At 33.5% G+C, this 23,426-nt stretch overlaps 1 protein-coding gene across 2 annotated transcripts in view; it reads right to left on the bottom strand.

Moving 5' to 3' along the window:
- Positions 1-23,224, bottom strand: part of LOC129231768 (U-scoloptoxin(19)-Tl1a-like) — a 60,717-nt gene extending 37,493 nt beyond the window's left edge. Inside the window, exons 1-2 of one of the 2 annotated variants that reach the window (XM_054866132.1) lie at positions 23,051-23,224; positions 5,164-5,292 (exon numbers count right to left, since the gene is read on the bottom strand). In XM_054866132.1, the coding sequence (XP_054722107.1) occupies positions 5,164-5,242 (79 nt within the window). In that variant the 5' untranslated portion in view covers positions 5,243-5,292; positions 23,051-23,224. Of the gene's footprint in view, positions 1-5,163; positions 5,293-15,255; positions 15,372-23,050 lie in introns of those variants that run through there. The other variant, XM_054866133.1, reaches the window with a different exon arrangement.
- Between the last annotated feature and the right edge of the window lie 202 nt (positions 23,225-23,426).

Consider the following 23,426-nt stretch of genomic DNA (forward strand, 5'->3'; position numbering starts at 1 on the left):
AGTGAATTGGATGCAAGGATCGATAGAAATCAGAGAAGAAAGTAAAAGTACATTATTAAAATGGTTTTGGTCAACCAAAACAAAACAATTATCAACGTAACGAACATAACGGAAACGTTAAGGTTTCAAATACTTTAGCTTCAAAATAGGGCACATAAGTGTCAATTAATTAAGGGAATACCCATTGCTAAACCTTCAGACATGCGAGAGTAAGCATCATCGAATGCAAAAGTATTCCTGCTCAAGACAAGCACGAGAAGACATGTAGTACATACATTACAAAAACTAGAATTATGAGCAGCCTCAAATTTAGACAGTTCAATGTCCCAATAACCGCTTACATTATTGAAGAGTGATTTTACGACAAAAGAAGTCATTCTTAAGTCATGAGGCGTAAAGTAACATAATTTCTGAACAAAACCATCAGAATTTCAGGCAGTAAAATAATTGCTAGTCAAAATAGAAGAAAATAATGAAATTAAATACTTAGTTTGTCTGAAGCCGTACAAATTATGGAAACAAGAGGTCTAAGAGGTGTGTTGGGTTTATGGACCTTTGGTAGAGCGTAAAACGTGGCACAGTGTGCGACAGAAGAAATCAAAAAGACCTTTTTAAAGACTCAAGGAGGATAGGAGAAGACTTCAAGTATTTAAAATCAGGTTAACCTCTCTAGTACTAGGGTCTTTGTGAAGTGCCATATTAGGACCAACCTCAATTAACTCTTTACATTTATCTAACCACAAACTTTTGTCAAAAATAACAATTTGGCCGCCTTTGTGAACCTTAGTGATAACTGGATCAGAACATAAACATTTGACGGAATAATTAGCATGCTTGCTGAAAGTATTTGAAGTCAATTTGGAATTAAAACCCACGTTATTGGCAATGAGATGCCTATTATAAACCTTTTGAGAAGCGGTGAGAGCACTAAATTTAAACTTAGGAAATGAAAGTTTGGAACTAGAAGCAAAATTGTTATTTAGTTTGAGAGCATTAAGCTGATCTGAAGTCAAGGGTTTAGAAGAAAAATTACGAACAGAATTCTGATTCACCTGTGAGGGAAAAGCATCAGAAGAATGATCCGTACTATCAGCGAAAAGAGATTCCAACCTTTTCTGAAGAAATAGACCTATGCTTAAAAGTTTAGTATCAAAAAGTGTTCTAAAAGGTGCTCACAGTTGAGCTTTGAAAACTTCCAAAGAGTGTTCTGAAAAAGGAGATAAGTGTCCACGTTCAAAAGGTGTTCAAAACGTATCGAGAGATTTAAGTGTAGTCAAAAAAAAAAAAAAAAAGGAGCTCGGAATCCTAACACGGAAGTCGCTCGGTAAGAGAAAAGGAAAGGCATTGCTTCCTCAGTTAAAATCGATAGTTTAGAGACTCACGCCTTCCAACCTGTTGAACCCATTCCCCATTCACTTTTTTTGTAACTCTGCACTGAAGCATTTCTCACTAATTTCTTTGTAAAGTGTTTTATGAATCTATAAAATTATTGCTTGTGATGATGACAGGAGTTATTTCAAATTAGTAATGTATGAGTGAAAGTGATTCAGTATTGGTATAGCGATTAATACTCTATTGAATTGACGGAACTTTTATTAAAACTGACTACTTATTAAATGAGAGATCTAGGATCATCTCAATAAATAATATTAAAGATTTTAAATTTGAGAATAAAAATATTTGAATGGATACTTCCGAAAACCAATAAGTACTTTTTCCAAATTTAAACATATTTCTTTGATATTTTTACAACATTTTAGTATTTTGTATCATTATTACTAAAAAAACGCTATTTATCAATTTTCTGCTATGTTTGTCAGTTTATCTGAAAGTATGTTTGAGAACACTAGCATTACCAGTTTTTTCTTGGAGAGTGGGAGACTTTAGTAACAATAAGGAGGAACTTTCTTCCATGTGGTAGTCATATGAATCCTTATCTGGGTTTATGTTAACATATTAGGATTGGCAATTTGGGATAAAGGCAAGGATTCTGGAGTGGCTTAATCCTTTAAACTCCCTTTTTGCGTCATTGCTCGAGAAAAATATAAGTCAAACACAAATTTGTAATGCAAATTGTGTGCACTTACTTGTATATAAAGGGTTTCAGTAACCCCGAGACACATACCTGTAATTTCCATTGCAAAATATGTTTGTATTAAGTTTTTTTTTTTTCAGAGGCTACCCTAAGATCCGTGGCTTGCATACTGGCCGCATTGTATGCCCATTCGCCCATCCCCCCTGACGACAAAGTGTCAAGTGTTAAATAAAAATAAACTTTTTTTTTTGATTTAGGAACTGCGTCTTGTATAAATTTAGGGATGTGGTTAATGAATTATTAATTTTAATGTAAGTACTTGACTATTATCCGGTGTCAGTAATTGAGCAGCTCTCCTCTAGTGATTTTTATATAAGTTATTTTTCAAAACTGAACTTTTTCCAGAAAAAAATCGCAGCCTCTGTTAACTCTTCTCGAACTAGGTAACATTTTAATACATATATAGCAAAAGAAAAAAAAAAACTCATGATAAAAAAACACATTAAGAGGGTCATTTATTATGATATGTTTATATACATTAATCTTTTGTCCTACCCCATCCGACCTAGATCCCTTATTATTTTATAATTTGTTCCCCAATATTAACTAAAGATTCTCGACTTGCGCTTTGCTCGTAGCACAGTTGTCACAATTGTAATTATCTGAAAGTTAATCCTAAATCGCTTAGCAGGTAGGGGAAAAGGGGGCACATGTGAGCACGGGGCACATGTGAACATGGTATGTTTTACTAGGATAACGTCAAGGAAAAAATCTTTAAAAAATCTCAAGTAATAGCAGTACCAGCCCTATTTTTTAACCAAACTTTCAGGGCAAGGAGCCAGTTTATGTTCCTGTGGTGACAGCTTCTTTGTTTTAGCAGATGCTGATGTACTTTTATCACTGTCTTCTTCGTGTAAAAACATATTTTAAGCTAACTAATATAGGCTAAATTTAATTATTGCAAACCATTATATGAACATTCACGTAAGTTTATGCCAATGTTTAAATTTTGTAATTAAATTAAAAATTCTTTAGTTTGAAAATTAGTTCTAACGTAGATGCCGGGGCACTTGTGTATGCAACATGTAGGGGCACATGTGAACAGCTCCCATATCCTCTCCGCAAATATAAATATTAGTGTAGGCTTACTATAAGTGTTAAAAGAGATGTAGAGAGTTATAATTATTAGTTTGCTGCAATCAGTTTGTAAATGTATAGTTAATTATTATTACATAATTACTTATTATTTATTTTATTATTTTTTATTTTTTCAATTCGTTAATTACTAAAGAGTTGGCTAAAAATTTAGTGGTATATAGTATTTGCAAAGTAAATAAAGACAAAATATTTTCCTTTAACTAAAAACTGAAGTTTAGAAAACCATTAAAATTCATCATCATATTGTGTATGAAGCTTAAACGCACTATGTAACAAGAATATACTTTACGTAATAAAATATTATTTGTATTGTTTAGTCTCATAGGATTTTTTCTTGTCGATCCATTAATTAGAACATGCTATAAAACTTTAAAATTTGACAGTGAGCAGGGTTATACAGATCGGGAAAAAATATTTTCTAATTGAATTACTGTAGAATTCAAACTGACACAATATAGGTTACAAACCCTTGAATGTAATTAGTATATACATATATGCTCTATTATAACGAGTTTTTCGTTGAAATATGATGTTCGTTCTGCATTTTTCAATCGTGTTCACATGTGCCCCAAGCTTGTTCACATCTGCCCCTATAGGGGCACATGTGAACAATTGAAGACATTTTTAAAAAATTCTATGAAGTATAGAAATATATTTTTAAAAAATCTGAGAAAATTCCATGGCCCAAAGAAAAGACTATTCAATCTTGGGGACCCTTTTTCTGTGAGAAATTGAAAATATTTTCTGAGAAATTAAGAAATAAAAAAAAATGTTCACATGTGCCCCTTTTTCCCCTATGTGCAATTAATTCTTCGACTAAAAATCCAAAAGGAGAGGAATTAACTAATATCACTTATGGAATGGCGAAATTTTCAGTAATCGAGCCGTAAAAGATCGCTCAAAATGCAATTTAAATTTCACGTTGACTTTCTCCCTCACAAATCAAAACCACACTTCTTTCCTTACCGAAAGCAAGGTTTCCAGAAATATCGATATTTTCCGGAATCGAGCCATAAAAAATTGCTCAAAACGCTATTTTAATTGCATGTTGACATTCTCCCTCACAAATGATAAATTCTCCCACATGGCATCTATTTTTTTTCGAAATTAAAGGTTTTAAACACCAATAAAACTCTAAATTATCGAATTTCTTTTTTTCTTTCTTTTCCCTTGAATTAAAAAAAAATAGAGTCAAAACTTGATTATTACTTTTTTTTTAATTTAGTCAGCATAAAAGTGGTTTATTTTCAATTTAATCCAAAATCATCTTAAGGTCTGTCAATTAATTTTCATGACTAAAACTCTTAAGCGATACGCATTAAGCAACATCATTTACGGTCGGAAAAACGGGGATAGTTTCCGGAATCGGGCCATAAACATTCGCTCAAAAAGCTGTTTTATTTAATTTCATGTTGACATTCTCCCTCAAATGAGGAACACGCCGACGTGACACCTGCTTTATTTTGCTAAAGAACCGTGTTCCGGCATCAAGAAAACTCCGAGTCATCTGATTGCTTTTTTCTTTTTTTTTCTAATTAAGATAGAAATTTAGTCAAACGTCAATTTTTTCCACAGTGTTACAATATTAAAAGTGATTTATTTTCAATTTAATTCGAAGTCTCGTAATAGATACGTAAATTAATTTTCATGGCTAAATTCTTAAACGATAAACATTAAGTAACATCAATTGCGGTGGGAGAAATGGCGATATTTTTCGTAATCGAACCATAAAAATTCGCTCAAAACGCAATTCCAATTTCACGTTGACATTCTCCCTCACAAATGAGGAACACGCCGACGTGACACCTGCTTTCTTTTCCGAAAGAAAGGTTTTCAGGCACCAAGATAACTCCGAGTCATCTGATTGCTTTTTTTTTTCTTTCTTTTTTTTTCTGATTAGGAACGAAATCGAGTCAAATGTTAGCGGGCGGAGCTCGAATCGGAAGGTAGTGGGAGGATGTCATCCCTACCTGTTGCCATGGTGACCCAGAGGACTAGAAGCACAACAAGGCAGACGGTGGCTTTGGTTGTTCCATGCTCTCGGATCATTTTGGACTTGCTTCTGCTTCGGATGACAGGTCTGCAAGATGTTCAGGTATCTGCAACAGAATGGCAAATTTTCCTTTCAGAGTGTGCGGCATTGGCGGCTCGCCTTATCCATCCTCAAAGCCCGGTTCCAGGTAAGAAAATTTGATTTCAATTTCAATTTCGGGAGCTCGCGGTCTCATGGCTACACTCAGAGGTAAGTTCTTTATAGTTGAGGCATTGGATGGATAAGGCGAGTCGCTCACATGTTATCATTCAAATGCGTTCGTATTTCATAGTTGTGTAACAGGTGAGTAACGATTTCTAACCTGTTGCTATACTATGAGCGTTCATATTGCTTTATTTTGATATGTTTTTGAATGTTAGTTCTATACATTGTTTTATGTGTAAATTAATTTTACTTTTTCAATATGGGAAAAATGTTGGTTATGTTTTGAAAGACTAGGAAAGAAAAGTATTTTGTATTTCATCGTATTTGATTATCGTGAGTCGTTTTGTCTTAAACTACTTCAAACCTGTTGCTATACCATGAGCTATCAAATTGCCCCCCCCCCCTTTTTTAATATTGTTTTTAATAACAAGTTTATCGTGTACATTCATTTTTTGTTTTATAAATGTGGAAAAAATGTTGACCATGTTTTCTAGGTTAACAATATTATAGTTAATTAGAAATTTTGACAATGGTTTTATTTGATGAGACTGTTTCATTTTTTGGCTTTAGCGATATCAAACCTGTTGCGATGTATGAGCGTTAAATGCTTAATTTTGTTGTGTTTTGAATGTTATTTCGGTAATATTTTTTCGTGGAAATTATTCTTTACTTTTCAATATGAAAAAATGTTTGTCGTGTTTTACAGTGCAAACCATTTCCCAATTTGTTAAATATTTTAGGATTTATCATAACTAAACAGAACTCTTTAACCACTTCAAACCTGTTGCTGTTCTATAAGCGCCCAAATTTTTTAAAAATGTTTTTAATTGTTATTTCCAAAAATATTTCTTATGAAGTGAAGATATTTTTCTTGTGCGGTAATTAATGCACAAAAGTTTGCCGATTTACTTTTATGGGAAAACTGTACGACGTTCAGGCTTTAACAATTGTATAGTTTATTAAATATTTTGGAACTGATTCTATTTAAACAGGCTCAAACCTTTAGCTATAATATAGGCGTTTAAGTTGCTCAATTTTGTTATGTTTCTGAATTTTACTTCTAAAAATATTTTTTTAGAAGAGCAGATATTTTTTTTAAGATAATTCATACACGAATTAGTGTAAATTTATATTTGCATTGTCAATAGGGGAAGTGATGGTTATGTTTATTTTGCTGCTTGACTATTTTATACTTGGATAAATATTTTGACATTGTTTAAATTTAAACAGTTCGTTCCATTTTGATTTTAACGATTTTAGACCTGTTGCTATACTGTGAACGTTTAAGTAGTTTTATGTTTTTGAATATTTGCTTCTAAAATGATTTACTAAGAACATTCTTGCTGTGTGGTAATTAATGAAAAGTGTCATGGTGTACTTATATTTTACTTTTCTCAATGTGAGAAAAATCAAATTTTGGCTTAATATGTTATAGTCAATCATCTAGCACTGATCTTGTTCGAGTAGAGTGTGCGATTTCGGCTTAATTTCATGTTCATGCGCTACGTGTATGTATTTTAAGGAATTTCCAAGTAATCAAATTTTGACTTAATATGTTATAGTCAATCATCTAGCACTGATCTTGTTCGAGTAGAGTGTGCGATTTCGGCTTAATTTCATGTTCATGCGCTACGTGTATGTATTTTAAGGAATTTCCAAGTATTTTGAAAGTGAAATTGAACATTATTAGTTTAAAAGGTATAAAGTAGAAGTATCGTGAAAATAAAACTTGCATTATTTTAAAAAGTTGTTTAATGACGTTGTCGCATTCTTTCCAACAATAAAATTTTGATATTAAACAGACACACAAAAATGGTTTTCAACAAGTTCCTTCTCCAGATAAATATAAGTTAATGCCATTAAAGAAACTGCTATTTGCGTAACGTTTTATGAGACTGGATGTTTACTCTTAAAAACAATTTAGTATGTATGATTAATTTTTGAATTATATCTGTTTTGCATCAAACCATCACTGCTTTTTTTTTTTTACAAAAAATAAACAAAACATGTTTTTTTGTTTATGTTGTCTGAAAAAAATGCTTTTATACATAGTTTTCTCGTGTAGTATACTAAATTTACAGAATAAAAAAATACTAAACAACTTTTTTTTTTACAAATTTTCCTTACCTTAACTCATGTTTGCAATTATTACACATCAAAGATAACGCCTATCGCTCAATAGTTACAACAGTAGTATATCTCCACACAACAGTTTTGGAAAAAAAGTTTTCCATTTTAATTGGTTCATACTCAAACGCTACAATATGCTGAACCAATTTCATGATATTTCATGATTATTAGTTGGTTTTCGTAGTCTTAACTAATATTCACAGTTAAAATCTGTCTTTGTGTGTGTCCTAACCCTATCTCCTCCGGACTATCAATGTCTACCAGGTCAATGCTGGCACCGTTGGACACAGAATATACAGGGGAAGCCATTCTGCCCCATCCCACACCTCTAAAACTTAAGGGGCAGGACATCCAATCTTGAGGATCTCCTGATATCCTTACTGCTTGATGTTCTGAGGATATACATTATTTTAACCATTAAAATCATCAATTGTCACCTGTCGCACACGGCATTGAGGCACAACATGTGACGAACAGGGGTTGGCTTAAGCTAGCAGGGGTGGAGCCCCCTATGCTAGTTTACAAATTTTTGCTTTAAATTGTGAAATTTTACAAGTTCGTCGTCATTGATTATAACGTTTAACCATCGCCAAGCAAAACAATTATCTAAACTAACTTTGCGCCAATAATGAGGCCAAAAATAGCATTAATTTCATGTTTTCAATCAATAATCATTACTTATTAAAATACTCTTTGAGGTGTCTACTATCGTCGCCAGTGTGTGATAGGTTTTATAAGTTATTAAACAGAGAAACATTAATAATCTTTGCTTTCTTAAAAGAGATTCAACAGGTATTGAGGAACTATTTGTGTTTTAGATCCAAGTCGATAGGAATACAAATAAACGTCACAGCTTAACGTTCTGCATTGTAGTTTGAAAGAGCGTGGTAATATATTTATGATAGATATTCTACTTGGATGATATTTTTGCTTTTTATTGATCGATTTACCAGTATCAAACAGCATTTACTGTCAGATTTAAGAAATATATATACCGGAAAAATAGCTCTTAATAGGAAAACGTGAAATTACAGGATTTTTTTTTTTTACTATAAAAAGGAAAGTGATTTTTTTTTTTTTTTTTTTTTTTTGCTTTCCAGTATTTTCCTCAAAACTATGTGCTTTTTTTTAATATGGTTACTATTATTTTTCCATGTCTTTCAAGCAGTATATATGAGAATTGAATTTGAAAAAAAAAAAAAAAAAAAAAAAAACTCGTACGCAAATCAAAATTCTGTACTCAACACTAATTATTTGGACAAATAACTACATATTTATTTATTGATTTTTTTAAAACTAAATTTTGGTTTTAGTGTCAAGCAACACCAATATTTATGCAATGACTGATGCTTCAATAGTTAACCTTAAAAAAAAGTAAATAGTTATGCTTAAAATTAACTTTCAAATTTTATGCATTTCAGCTAAGAAATAAATTTTACAGAAAGATGTAAACTTTTATTATGTACAACAATCTTCCTTGTTCTTTTATTATGAATATTTTATTACCAAGCAAAACATTGTTGTATTTTAACATCAAACTGTCACACAACGATTTTTTTAGAATCTAATTTTTAATCATAGGAAGTAATCTTATTTATTTCATAGTTTTGTTTTTCCTACTACTAAAGCGAGTATTTTAAGGCTTATTAAATTGAAAGAGATCTATTTTGCTGCAAACATTGTTGACCAAGTTTTTTTTTTTTGGATTAGGCGCACAGAATTTAGTATTCATTTGGCACTGGCCATTTTCAGTGCATTCCATATGGCTCGAAATTTGAAAATACACTGTTAGTGTTACAAAGACAAATAATATAAGTTTTAGGTAGTAAATTGTCTTTACATAATGACTATATTTCAAATTATTGCTGTAAGTTAATCATAACAATATATGTTAACATACAATGCCAACTTAATCATCACAATAATTGCGCATAATAGTAATCTTTTCGGAAAAACATCACAGTGAAATGTCACCGGATTATATAGAAGCTATCCTATCCATTTTTCAGTATGCTACCAAACTTTTGGTAGAAACAAAATGGTTGCTGTTTTTTAGATGAACCCATGTACCAAATAGGCTACTTGATTAATACAACCCGTGAAAGAATGGAAACGTTATGATGGTGAAGCTCAAAATGTGCCCGAAAATGGAAAAACTTTTCTGCAGATGTTTTGGCTAAAATAATTACGTACATCAAGCACTCTAACCAACTCCTGGCAACCCTATGCCAGCTCTTTCACGTAATTAATGTCGAGAAAGAAAAATTTTGTTTATAAATTGTTGTTCACATTTCTGTCGTCTGTTGAGGCTTTTATGCAAAAAGTGAGACACGCCCTTCTTATTTAGGAAAGAGAGAAAACTTCAATTACTCCAAAGTAAGTTAGGATGCCTTAATGACTTTCATTCTAACCTCCCGTAACCCTATGCATCATGTAATTGAACAGGTCTAGAGATTATTGAATTTTAAGACAAGTATTGAGAAAGATATCTACATTTCTACTATAAATCATATTGTTAATGACCCTTTGTGTGTTCTGGTGCATTTCCTCTTATAAGAGCTATCAATAAAATACAAAGACTATTTCAATTAAAATGTGGGGATATTTCAAACTGTGAAGAGAAATTACAGTTTGAAAATTTATTTTGGAAATTAGTGTATATGGGAGGACAATGTGTTCTACAGTAACACATTAGCACAAGCTTATTGGAATATCGCTTAAAAGAAGATCCCGCTTAATGGACTAAGTTTTGACTGTTGTAATTTAATTTTCATCCCGGATAATGAATATCCCGCTAAATAGAATAAATTTTCGTGGAAAATTGGTTAGTCTATTAAAGGCTCTTTGCTGCAATTTGGGGAGAGGGGGAGTGTATTTACCTTTTGGTAAAAGTTGAAAATTATCGCTTTTTCCTGATTGAACAAAGTGCGAAAATAATATTTTTCAATGGAACATTTTCTATTTGGTTAAGCAAAATATTTATATAAAAATAAATATATATTTTTATAAAAATAAAATATATTATTTATATTATTATAATTATTATATAAAAATAAAATATATGTTTTAGTTTTATAAAATATATTTTTATAAAAATAAAATAAATGAACACATATAGTAATTAATTAATGAATGAATAAAAACAATACATGAATGAATGATTTTATAAATGTGCAAGTAAATTATTAAGTGAGAGATGAATGAATGAGTAAAAATCAATGACTCGATGAATAAATTAATACATTTAGTTCATTAAATTCATATAATTCACTTTTTTCTTTATATTTTTGCATTAAATCTTAATACCTTTTTTTCTGATTTTAATACATTTCCGTGATTTTAATATTACCTTTCAATGATTCTTACAACAAACCTTAAACTCCGAATCTATTCTGATAGCAGTGCTTAATTTTTCGAAATGAATTAAATTACCGCTGCTCAAACAGGGGACCCCTTCAAATTATACCCAATTAATTGCTCTTAAAAATAAATTTTTCCTTCAACAAAGTGAATCACGGCAAAAGATACCCGCTCTTGCTATAACTCCTCTCGTTCCTTCATGATTGATTGTCCTCCGGGGAGATATTTATTGTTCGTAATTTGAAGAAAACCGATCATGATTAACTACAATCGGCTCAATTATTTTCACATAACTAGAGAATTAAAATATTCATTCTAGTTGCGTCTTTATCTTTTCACATCATTCAATGAATATTGCAATATACTTTGTGCTGAGTTCTGGATTCATGATGATATGAAAATAAAGTCATTTGTACTATTAAATTGAAAAAAACTTTCTTTTGAGAGTTAATCATATTACTGAGTAAAAGTAAATCGCACAGATATCTGCAAACACGTGTTTCGGGGTTACAAGGAGCCCCTTTTCAATCCAAGAGAAATTGGTTGATGGATGAAAAGACATACGAAAAAAGACTGCTTTTGTTCGACTCAATCTGTGGGAGAGGGGATTTTAATTTTATACTATGATTTTAACGCTTATTTGTCGTTGGGAGTGATTCTCATTTTGTTCCAGTTGTACAACGGTAAAAAACTATTTTTTCTCGATAGAGAAGATTTTGTTTGGTCGAATTGTATTACGCTGATTAATTAGATTTTTCTGGTCGGAGGGGGGGTGGGGAAGAGGGGGATTTTTTTTACTTTTTCATTAAAACGTTTAACAATGTTTTTTTGAATTCAAATTGTATTTTTTTCGGGGAAGAGAGATATTTGTGGAACAATTGCAATTTTGATTGATGCTCGGAATACGCTTAGATCGAAAGCTGAAGGATGAACATGCAGTTTAGTTGGAGAAGTATTTTATTTTAGTTGTTTTTTATTTTAGAGGAGGGGGGAGAGTTCATTTATTCAAACAACTTCCACTAAGTTACAGTACTTCTTCTATGTACCATTAACAGTATCCATTTAGGTACTGTTAGTGGTTTATAAAACAAATTTAAAGTAAAGCAAGCCGAAAGCTAACAGAAACGACATCTATCGCCTCTTCAACCTTGTATTAAATTGATAATTTAAATTTTTAATGTTACAATTGTTTGACAAGCTCTATTTTACTGCAGATACGACTTTGAGATTTTGGAAGAATATATTTCACGAGGAAAAAATATAACGCTTTAAATAGGTTTACTCTAAACCATATTTATCCGAAAACTTTTATCTCTGAATGTTGAAGCATATTAATATTTTAAAGGAAATTCTTTTCCTAGTAACCTAGAATCGTATTTCACGCCCCGTGCATTAATTAGAAATGCAGGAATATTCTAATTTAGTATGCATATCAAAGCGAGAGCTAAAAAACAGACATTAATCCCGTATGAATTAACCATAATAAAAGCAAGACGCTGCTTCAACGATCTCGCTTTATACCTTTTGAAAAGTGCGGCAAAAAGCGATGAATAAGTTAAGAAAGACAAAAGATCGCAACTCCTTCAGATAATGAAGACGCATCTGTATTAGTATGCAGATTGGAGTGAATAGGTACTTGCTGCGAGGCGACACAAAACAAGAGAAAGGACCCCGGAATCTCTTTTTCAACCTTCAAAGAAGCAAAATCAAGCGATTGACTGCAAAGACGTGTGAAAATCGGCAAAGCGGAGGAATTTTCGCAGCTATTGACAATGTCATTTCCCCGAAGGAATGTCATTAATGGACGGGGAAGTTATTTTTGGCATTACGCAAAAGCATCCATCTCTTTTCCTCCGGAATCAAAAATTTGGAGCGCTCAATCCAGAAGATGAACCGGGTTTGAAATTTTAACTCCAACCTTTCGGCGTTTGTTTGAGCGTTAAGGCTCGAGTGTTTACCGGAGTCCGGGATAAATTTTGTAGCAGCTGTTGACACTCGTGAGGTTTCTTCCCGAGTCAAAGCGATTTCTTTGCGCAGAAAATTATATTTTAAGAGTTCATGTTTTTAGCTTCTGAAAAGCTTCGCATAAACGCTGCTGGAGCGGAAAACTATAATTTCGTGTAGTTTTGTGAGTAATATTTGTTCTTCATGCAACAGAGGAGATTTTGAACTTCTTGTAAAAAATTAAAGAATGCCTCACACTTGCTAAAACAAGTCAGTTTTATTTTAGACTAGCGATACCCGCACGGCTTTGCCCGTAGTAATAAATTAAAAGGTCATTTGGTTCGCCTGTATATTTACAAATAATGGATGAAGAATTTCTCGCCAATATGCAATGTTAATTTGCTCATCCTAGTCATGGTAATTTGCTCATCCTAGTCATGGTAATTTGCTCATCCTACTCATGGTAATTTTCTCATCCATGTTATGATAACTTACTCGTCCACGTTATGGTAATTCACTCGGTAAAATGGGATTAAAATTGGAATAGAAAAAGAACAATTTTCGAAAAATCACTTCGAGGTGCTCCCCCTGTGCTACGAACTAATTCTGTGTCAAACTTCAGGAAAATCGGCCCAAAGATCTAGGCACTACGCGCGTAACAGAGATCTAGACATCCAGACTTTCAGTTTCAGTGCCCACCTAGGGGTTGGGGGTCATGGCGCAGAGTGCGCCATTAAAATTTTTAGTAGGAGGGGTATTTTGAGGGGTATTTTTTTTACAATTGGGGGGGGGGAGCTCTTGCTTATTTTGGGGGAGTCTTCGTGTAATTTAGGGAGGGTTGCGCCGCTGCTCTTAGAGGGGAGCACCCCTGCAAAAACAATTTTTCAAGAGATCTTCACGCTGCATTCAGCTCACCCTGACATGCAGGGGAGCCCCGAACTTGAACTTTTTGGAAGGGCGGAATTTTTTAGGTTCACTCCAGATTTTGCGAAGATAAAATACTGGAATGCACACATAAGAGCATCTAGGGAAAAAGGACATTCGGGTATTTAGAAATTGCAATATTGTTAGTGTGTTCCGAAATTTGCCGAATCATCAGACAAAATATGCGGAGTAAGGATTTTTTTTTTTTGGGGGGGGGGCAGTCGAACGTCCATGCTGAAGTGATTCTAGTGCGCGCAGACATTGTGAAGTGGTATAGAACTTGCGCATGTGACGTCAAGACTGCCTTTTAAGAATAAACGCCACAGTCTATTAAATTCCATGCTATAGTAGTATCAAAATGATCGATTTTTTTCTTTTCTTTTTTTTTTTTAAATGCTTGTTTTGTTTATATTTTGTCTATTTTAGAGACATTGGTCTTTGAGGAGGGTGAATATTTTTGCTTTGAATTTTTTGCTCATAAGTTCTCTGATTTTTAAGTAGATTTTCATACGATTATTCAAAACAAGCATAATACAGAAGAGAAAATATTTTGATTTATATTTTGACATGACATACTTGAGTTGTTGAATCCGACTAAACTTTCACTCTCAGCACCACCTATAACTACTTAACAAACTAACCCGTCCAAGAGACGGATATTACGTCCAAAGGGAGAATCTTGAAATATTTTATATGACTTATCAAAACGATAAACACAGGGTTAGCATAAAAGAATATCCCGGTTTAAAAAAATTATATTTCATAAACTATTACACTTAGCACTATAAATGATGCATAAAATAAAGGTAAGCTATGATTTTTTTTCACTGATAAATATTCGTCGTGTGCGCCTTTCGTAACGCGACACAAATCATTTTCATCGCGACACAAATCATTGCATCACACATACATTTTGCAGTGTTTCATCGTCAATTTTTCGTAATGCTATACATATGCGATGTTTAGTTCTTGCAATATCGTAGGCGGTAGTGTATAAACACTGTCTTTGAGGAAACCTCATACAAAAAAATCACATATGGTTAGGTTTGGGGATTTGGCTGGCCAAAGCATAAAGGGTAAATCATCATCACCTGCAGGGCCAATCCAGCCTTGCGGAACATCAGTGGCGCAGCGAAGCGCGGGAGTTTTGGGGGTAAAAACACCCCCAGAGGTCTTGATTTTAACATTGTTGCCTAAAATAAAGGGCTGTTTTGACTGAAAAACAGCCCTTCTGGAAGGAATATCTGGCTGCGATAGTGCGGAACGTGCATGTAAATGTAGTTACTTAAGAGCAAAAACATGTTGTTTTCAAAACAAGAGTTTCAAAACACCTGTTCAAAAACACAATTTATTTTTATTCTTATGTATCATTTACAGTAGGCAAATGTAATAGTTTATGAAATATACATTTTTCAAACCGGAATATTTTTTTATGCTAACCCTGTATAATAAATAACTTGCAATGAAGAACAATCATTTAGCAAAATCTAAAACAAAAATTACTTACATCACTTCAGTAAATTTTGGCAGAGAAAACTGAAGGGATTTAAAAATTCATTTTTTATCCAATTTTACAACAATGTAGGGCAAAACATGTTTGCGACGTTACAGTATAACTTTTAAGATGTCAAAAAATAGCATGCTTTCCATGAGTACTTTATTTCTTATCTCTAGTAATGATAGGGACATTATCGAAAAGCGACATTATTATCTTTGATTACTCAACTAATCGGGAAAGTATCTGTTTCTTTTTGATGGATTGGTTTTTAATACTTCCAAGTTATGAGGGTTTATTATTTTATGTGATTATTTATATTTTGGAATTAAAAGAAAAGGATGAACAAAAAAACGGTGTGTTTTTATGCCAGTTTCAGATAAAATCTATATATTAGATAGATTCTAGATATTATTTCATGTATTCAGGCAGGTCTTAGATGTTAGTAGCAAATGACCCTTATTTAATTAGAATGCTTAATTTTTCAGTCAGTTGAACATATCTGTTTCTAAAAACATCCACAGAGGGTTAACCACCAATAGTTAACTTTGTACGAAAGAAACGTTTTATAGTTTTGTATGTTAAGTTAGTACTTTTAGAATTCGAAACAAGATGGAAAATGTTTATTTAATTTGATTTTCTGAAGTACTCTCAGCAATATGATTCCATGAAGTGTGTTAAATTTGCCAACCTTGAGACGTCGCACTCTGAGCTATTAAATTAAAAATGGTCGAATTAGTTTTGTGCTACAATCTGATGAAAATGAAAAACCAAAAAAAAAGCACAAATTCTCATGAAAATGCAGCATATAGCTATTTCAAGGTTACAATGGAGTCGCTTCATCAGAGCAAAAAACTCAACACACAACCAGAAAGTCGTGCAGAACTGAACATCAACCACGCGGACACCGGTATTTATACCAAATGGGTCAACGAGGAGGAATTCCCGACAAGCGACAACCACCACCCAATCACCAAACTACAAGTCAACCAACGGGGCGCGCAGCAAGGGGAGGAGAGTCAACCATTTAATAACCATTAAACAAAACGAACAATCCGAAAACGCAATTATAAAAATTGTTTCCAAATATCAAGAAAAAAAGTACTGGAAAAATCATTGATTAGAGAATGAGAATTCTTCCAAATATATTATGCTTCTTAAAAATCGAGGTTATATACCGAAGAAAATTTACAAATAATTCTACCAGATGAAAAACCAAAACAGTGGTCAGAAGTCCAACAATGCTGAGCCATGAAATAACGCAAGTTAATATCATTTTCATGCTCTTTAAGATGGTGCTTGAGACCACGTTCAACCAGACCAACGGTAGCAAGACTACATTAAGAGGATATGCTATTAATACCCCAGTTGCTATGGCAACCAAATGGATGCTTCAAGTTTGTAAACTAAATTTCATTTAAAGGAGAAAAAGCGGCATCGAAATCAAGCTTTTTCAAAATCTGAACTTGATGACTGATTTTTGGATAATAGGACAAATCAATGGAAAACTAGCTTTTAAAGCAGATTCCTTTCTAGAATGAGAGGGCTTCATTAGCCAACTATAAATCGATTCAATAATGCTAAGAGAGTAACCACAATCGAAAGCCACGGCTTTAAAGTAAAAAAGGCTCTGCCTTTAAAGAGTTAGAAGAAGAACAGATGTTCAAAGCACAAGACATAAAAGCCTCAAAAAAGGCAAAATTTTTGTTTGGATAATCAGACAAGCATTTATGAAGAGGTAGTGTGACAACAAAAGGCTTACGAAACACCGAAATCATAAATTCGCTTTGCTTTGAGTTATGAAAATGTTGAAAAAAGAAAGAGTACCATTAGTTTCAATTTAAACAGTTAAATAGATGCAATTAAGAGTTGAAAGTAGATGTTCAGTAACAACATGGTTTGGTCAAGCAAAACAAAATCATCAACATAACGAACATAGAACTGAAACATTATGACTTCTAAACGTTTAGCCTCAAAATAGTGCATGTAATTGTCACTTAAAACAGGGCTCACAAGACTACTCATTGCTAAACCTTTAGACATTCTAAAATAAGCACTATCGAATACAAAATTATTCTGTTAAAGACATGCACGAGTAAGGGAAATAAGTTCATTAATCCTCAAGATTAGAAAATAATGCTCTTAAAGTCTCAATTAGAAATAATCCAATAATTGGTAATAATAATCTCTAATAACTGATACATTGGTGAAAAGTGATTTCACGTCAAAAGAAGCCATCGTAAAGCCATGAGACTTAAATTAACGTATCTTCTGAACAAAATCAACAGATTTTCTGACAGTAAAAGCTTTCTAATCCAAAGAGGAGAAAAGATGGAAAATACATACTTAGCAGTTGATTATGGAGAAGATTTAACAATATTTTCAATTAGGTTAACCTCTCTAGTACTAGAGTCTTTGCGGAGAGTTACATAAGGACCAACCTCAATTAAGACACTATATTTATCTAAATATGAACTTTTGTCGAGAACAACAATTTGGCCATTTTGCCAGCCTTAGTGACATCTAGATCAGAAACAGAACAAAAACCTCTGATGAAAGAATTAGCATGCTTGCTAAAAAAAAAAAAAATTGAAGTCGAATTAGAAGTAAAATCTACAGTATTATCAGTGAGATGCCTAATAGTCCATTTGAGTGGCAATGAGAGCAATAAACCTAAAGGCTTTCTGAATTGAAATAAACCATTTTAGGGAATGAAGGTTTTGAAAAAGAAGCAATGTTACTAATGTTAGCCTAAAATTGCGCCTATAAGATTTCAATTTTAAAATTTTTCCTCCCCCCCCCCATTTCTTCAAAGAAAGTCTAAAAATGCGACTTTAATACTTCACTTTTCAAATATTTTTGAGGGAAACCCCCCCCCCTCCCCTTCCTCTGCGTTCATTCCTTCCGAGGATAGCATAAACTCTTCCAAAGTTGAAAACAGGTGTGAGAGGGGATAACCTTTCCCTCTATCGCTGTCACTCATAACCAAAAATGTCATTTTTAAGGCTTGTGTGGCAAAAAAAATTCTGGAGCCCTTGAATGTTTCCTCGAATGTTCCTCCTTCCCCTAATGTCACCAAAGATAACCAACGTAACGATCGCATTTTTACATAATTTAGAGCTATTATACTAATAAAGTTCAATTTTTTATAGTTTCCGGGGGGAGCACGAGGAAAAAAAATGTAAGTTAACATAATATCCATGCTCTTTAAGACAATGAGAGCACGTTTAGTCATACCAACGCAACCAATTCCACATTTGCAGGAAATGCTATAGGCTATGCTATAGGCCCAGTTGCTATGGCGATCACATGGATGCTTCAAGTTTGTAAATTTAATTTAATTTTCAGGAGAACAATCAGTACCAAAATCAAGCTTTTTTTTAAATCTTAGCAAATTGAGGACTGACTTTTCGAAATAAGGCAAAACAATTGTATAAGAATCGTGGAGGCAGAAATCTTTCCAGAATGAAAGGGCTTAATTAGCAAACTATAAATCGGTTCAATAATGCTAGGAGAGTAACCAAGATCGAAAGTCACAGCTCTAAGATGAAAAAGTTCTGCCTTTGAAGAATTGAAAGAAGAACAAATGTTCAAAGTACAGGACACAAAATTATCAAAAAAGGCCAAAACTGGTTTGAAGAATCGGACAAACATTTATGAAGAGGTAGTGTAACAGCAAAAGACTTACGAAACACCGTAGTCATAAATTAGTATTACTTTGAATAATAAAAAAGTTAAAACAAGAGTGCTATCAGTTTCCATTTGAATAGTTAATTGAATGCAATCAAAAAATAGAAACTAAAAGTTCAGTAACAACATGGTTTTGGCCAAGCAAAACTAAGCAATTATCATCATTATGAGCGTAGAAGGGAAACGTTATGATTTCTAAATGTGTAGCCTCAAAATAGTGCATGTAATTGGCACTTAAAATAGGACTCAGAAGATTATCCATAAACGTTAGACAAGCGAAAATAAACACAATCAGATACAAAAGTATTCTGCTTAAGACAAGCACGAGTAAGGGAAACAAGTTCATCTCAATATTATAAAAATAATGCTCTTAGAGTCTCAGTTTGAGACAATCCAATAACTGGTAATAATAATCTCCAATAACTGGTATATTAAGAAAAAGTGATTTCACGTCAAAAGAAGCCGTAGTTAATCCATGAGACTAAAATTAACGTAACTTCTGAACAAAATAGACAGAATATCTGACAATAAAAGAATTTCTAATCCAAAGAGGAGAAAGGATGGAAACTAAATACTTAACCAGTTTAGATGAAGCCGTACCAATGTTTGAAACAATAGACATGAGAGGTACGTTGGGTTTATGGAGCTTTGGTAGAGTATAATTTTCTCAAAGACCTTTTTGAAGACTCACTTCTGATGGAGAAGATTTAACAACGGTTCCAATTAGGTTAACCTCTATAGAACTAGGGTTTTGGTGGAGAGTTACACAAGGAACAACCTCAATTAAATCACTATATTTATCTAAATATAGAATTTTATCGAGAATAAGAATTTGGCTACATTTGTCAGCCTTAGTGAAGGCTAGATTAAGAACAGAACAAAAATCTTTGACGGAAGAATTAGCATGTTTGCCAAAAAAAAATGAAGTCGATTTGGAATTAAAATCTACAGTATTAGCAATGAGATGCCTTTTGAGAAGCAGTGAGAGCAAATAATATAAAGACTTTCTCAATTGGAGCAAACCAGCTTAGTAAATGAAGGTTTTGAAAAAGGAGCAATGTTACTGATGTTAGCCTAAAATTGCGCCAATAAGTTTCGAATTTCGAAATTCCCCCCCCCCCTCCTTCCTTCCCAAGTCTTTAAAGAAAACCTAAAATTGGATTTTAAAACTTTACTTTTTAAATACTTTTGAGGGAGATCCCCCTCCCTGCCTCTGAGTTTTTTTTTTCCCAAGGATAACATAAACTTGTCCTTAAAGTTGAAAACTGATGTGGGAGGGATACCCGGCCGAAAAGGTCAGTCCCTGAGAAACCCATAGATGCTAGTGCAGGGCAGGGTCTCGTGTTTCGTACCCTATCCCTCTATCATTGTCATTCATAACCAAGTATGTCATTTTTAAGGCTTCAGTGACACAAAAATTCTGGCGAGGGACTTTAAATGTTTTTCCTTCCCCTAATGTCACCAAAGATAGCCCACGTAACGATCACATTTTTACGTAATTTAGGGCTATTATACTAAAAAGTAAAATTTCGGATAGTTTCCGGGAGGAGTACTTGATCAATCTTCTAACGTCGCTAAAGATACCCTAAGATAAACTTTATTTAAAAAAAACGATAGAGGCATCTCTAACTTCCCCATTCCTCAACTTTGCTGAAAATCGCCAAAAATAGCCACTTTTGACCTCAATTTAGAAACATTCTCCAAGAGAAGTCCCTGACCCCTACCCCCTCCTACCTTAGTACCATCTCGTAACAGGGTACGTAACGTAATGGAGAATCTACAGAAAAGCAGCATTTTTCAGGCTTAAATTTTGAAAAATATTCCTACGATCTGATTCTCCATTATTCATTTTTACTTCGACATAACCAAACATTGCCTAAAATAGCTTTTTTAGCACTTGCAATAATTTGTATTCATCTATCTTTCACCTTCAAAGCAGTAATTTAACGTAACAATGCCCTGAGTACTAAAGTTTTTTACGTTTTGTAAATTCACCATGTTTCTGATTTCTTTTTTAATAAAAACATTGATATACAAATATTAAGAAAGATTGGTATCGTGTCAGCTTCACATCTTTTCCCTGTCTGGGTATAATCGAAGATCCTACACTAGTGCTTCCCCCTCCAATAACTTCAGATTGCAAGAAAAGATTGCAAGGGTTGGCTAGGAAAGTTTCTGCTTCGCTTGGAGCCTAGCAATGTTTCTGCCCACCTAAAAAGTCCCTTTCAGAGGCCTAAAAGGCTACCTTGTACACATTCAAACATTTATAAATTTCTACAAGTATAATAATACTGTAGCTATTTAATAATAACTTACTACCCAATATAGTTGTTACAATTTCAGAAACGCGTCAATTAAATTTCTTTTCTGCAGTGAGCTCGTTTTCATGGACCAAATTGCCGGTTCTCCGTCAATTTTTCTCTGGTCAGTAAGAAAAATCACCATGCGGGGAAAATAACCAGATTACTGCTGGTAGAATTTTTAATCTACTCCTTAGCAGGTGTTAAGCGGGATATTTCAGCCATGATATTGATCAACTGCAGGTTGTAATGTAAACGGGTAAAATCGGTTATCCCCAATTCCAGGCTTAAGTCGGTTGATTGCACTTCATTCGTAAATGTGTTCTAAATGTTCAAATGGCATTTCTTTGTTTTGAGGATCCTTACATTACACCAGGACTTACCTATTTTAGCCTTGCAAGTCCTTTACTCTTCTTTTGGAGGACTTTCTGAAAAATCTCACTCATCAATATAAGTACTTAACATGAAATTGATTAACTGATGACCCAACATAAAATAATTAACTGATAACTACCGTCATTTAGTGCATTGTCTACCATAGTTGAACAAATAGAGCAGGTTTTTGAGACCAAGAATATGGTCAACCTATTGATCATCTAATGTAAATTCACAACTCCACTGGTCATTAAGAGCTATGCATAAAAATAATTTTATTATTACTTTTTAGTATATATTTTGCATTAATAAAATTGGAAAAAAATTGAATCATGCTAATCTATTAAAATTTTAAACTTTTTTTTTTCTTACAGAAAAAATAATGTAAAGATAAAGAAATAAAAAAAAATAAACTAATAATACACTACACTCTTATGAGCATAGTTTAAGCATCGTCAACATAAATTAACATGCTTTCAAATTTCCTTCAGAATATTTTCAAAATTATTAGGGATTGAATACCACAACCCACTCGTCCAGGTATGCCAAAAAGGATAGGAGCTTAGCTTCCTCGAGCTCACATGAAAAACCACCGCCACCACCACACATAAAAACCTCTGCCTAAATTGATAAACATCACATAACAATAACGAGGTAAATCAGTTCATTTAATCTAATTTTTCCGGGTTTTTGAAAAGCAAAGGAAACTACCCAAAATGTTATTTTTCAAATGAACATCGAAATAAATGTTTCTTTAGCAGTTGCAGCTAGACATGCGAACTGTAAAATCTTGACAGAAGTTGCACTGAAGCACCTAGAAGCAAAAGAGTGCAAGTGCCAGAGTTGAAAATTTAGAGTACTACAAATTACAGAAGAAGCTCTCTTGGTACTAGTAGCCCTGGTAGGTGCCTGCTATACAACATAGACTGAGAAAAACTTTTCAATGAAAGTCTACTTAGGGTACACGCATTGTACTCAAGGTCCCATTTCCAACAAAAGAAGTGAAAGTTCTAGTATGATCTTCAGCAGTGGCGTACGTAGAATCCCCGCGCAACCCCCGCGGCGCGGGAAGGGGGGAGGGGGCAAGAGGTGTGAGAGCTCACGCCCTGAAAAAAATAGCACTATGTTAAAATTTTAACCAAAATTAGCCACACTTATAAATATCATGGGGGGGGGGAGCGTACTTTTAAATTTTGCGGGGGGGGGTGCACCGGTCTATGTACGTTACCGGTCTTCAGACATTATTTTAATGCTTAAAGAGTCTGAGTTAAGACCAGAATGCAAAAAAAACACCTAAAACTGAAAGTAAGTACAAGAGCTAATCTCCAATGCAAATTAAGACATGGTTTTACTCGCAGCTTAAAAAAAATCCGCCATCTTTTTGCCTCTCACTGCTTGAATTCTTGTCATGTTATTAGAGTCAATAAAACAACGGGACTTACCTGAAGGCTGGGTAAGAACGCTTGATGTCACTGTTTAATCGAAAAAGTCAACTATTGTATCCAATCAAACTCGCCCCTTTTTATACCGCTTGTGTGATGAATTATCCAAGGTTGTTGTCTAATATTACTCATGTTCTGTGAGCGATGTGAAGAGCAACAAATTTCGAAATAAGTTTCGATGCTGATTCAGGTTTGTAGGATGTCGAAACAACGGGGAAACCGGACTTAGCGTTCTATTTCCCCATACGAAGCGTTGCGCATGCAAGTCAATTAGCGTGACTGCTCAGATGAGCGGGAAATTTATTTGGTGTCATCCCGCACTTACAGGGCTTTGTTTTCGTTACTTGGTCACTTAACTTTTTAATGTGGCGGAGGG

Source organism: Uloborus diversus, chromosome 10, assembly GCF_026930045.1.
Source record: "Uloborus diversus isolate 005 chromosome 10, Udiv.v.3.1, whole genome shotgun sequence".
NCBI classification, from domain to species: Eukaryota; Metazoa; Arthropoda; class Arachnida; order Araneae; family Uloboridae; genus Uloborus; species Uloborus diversus.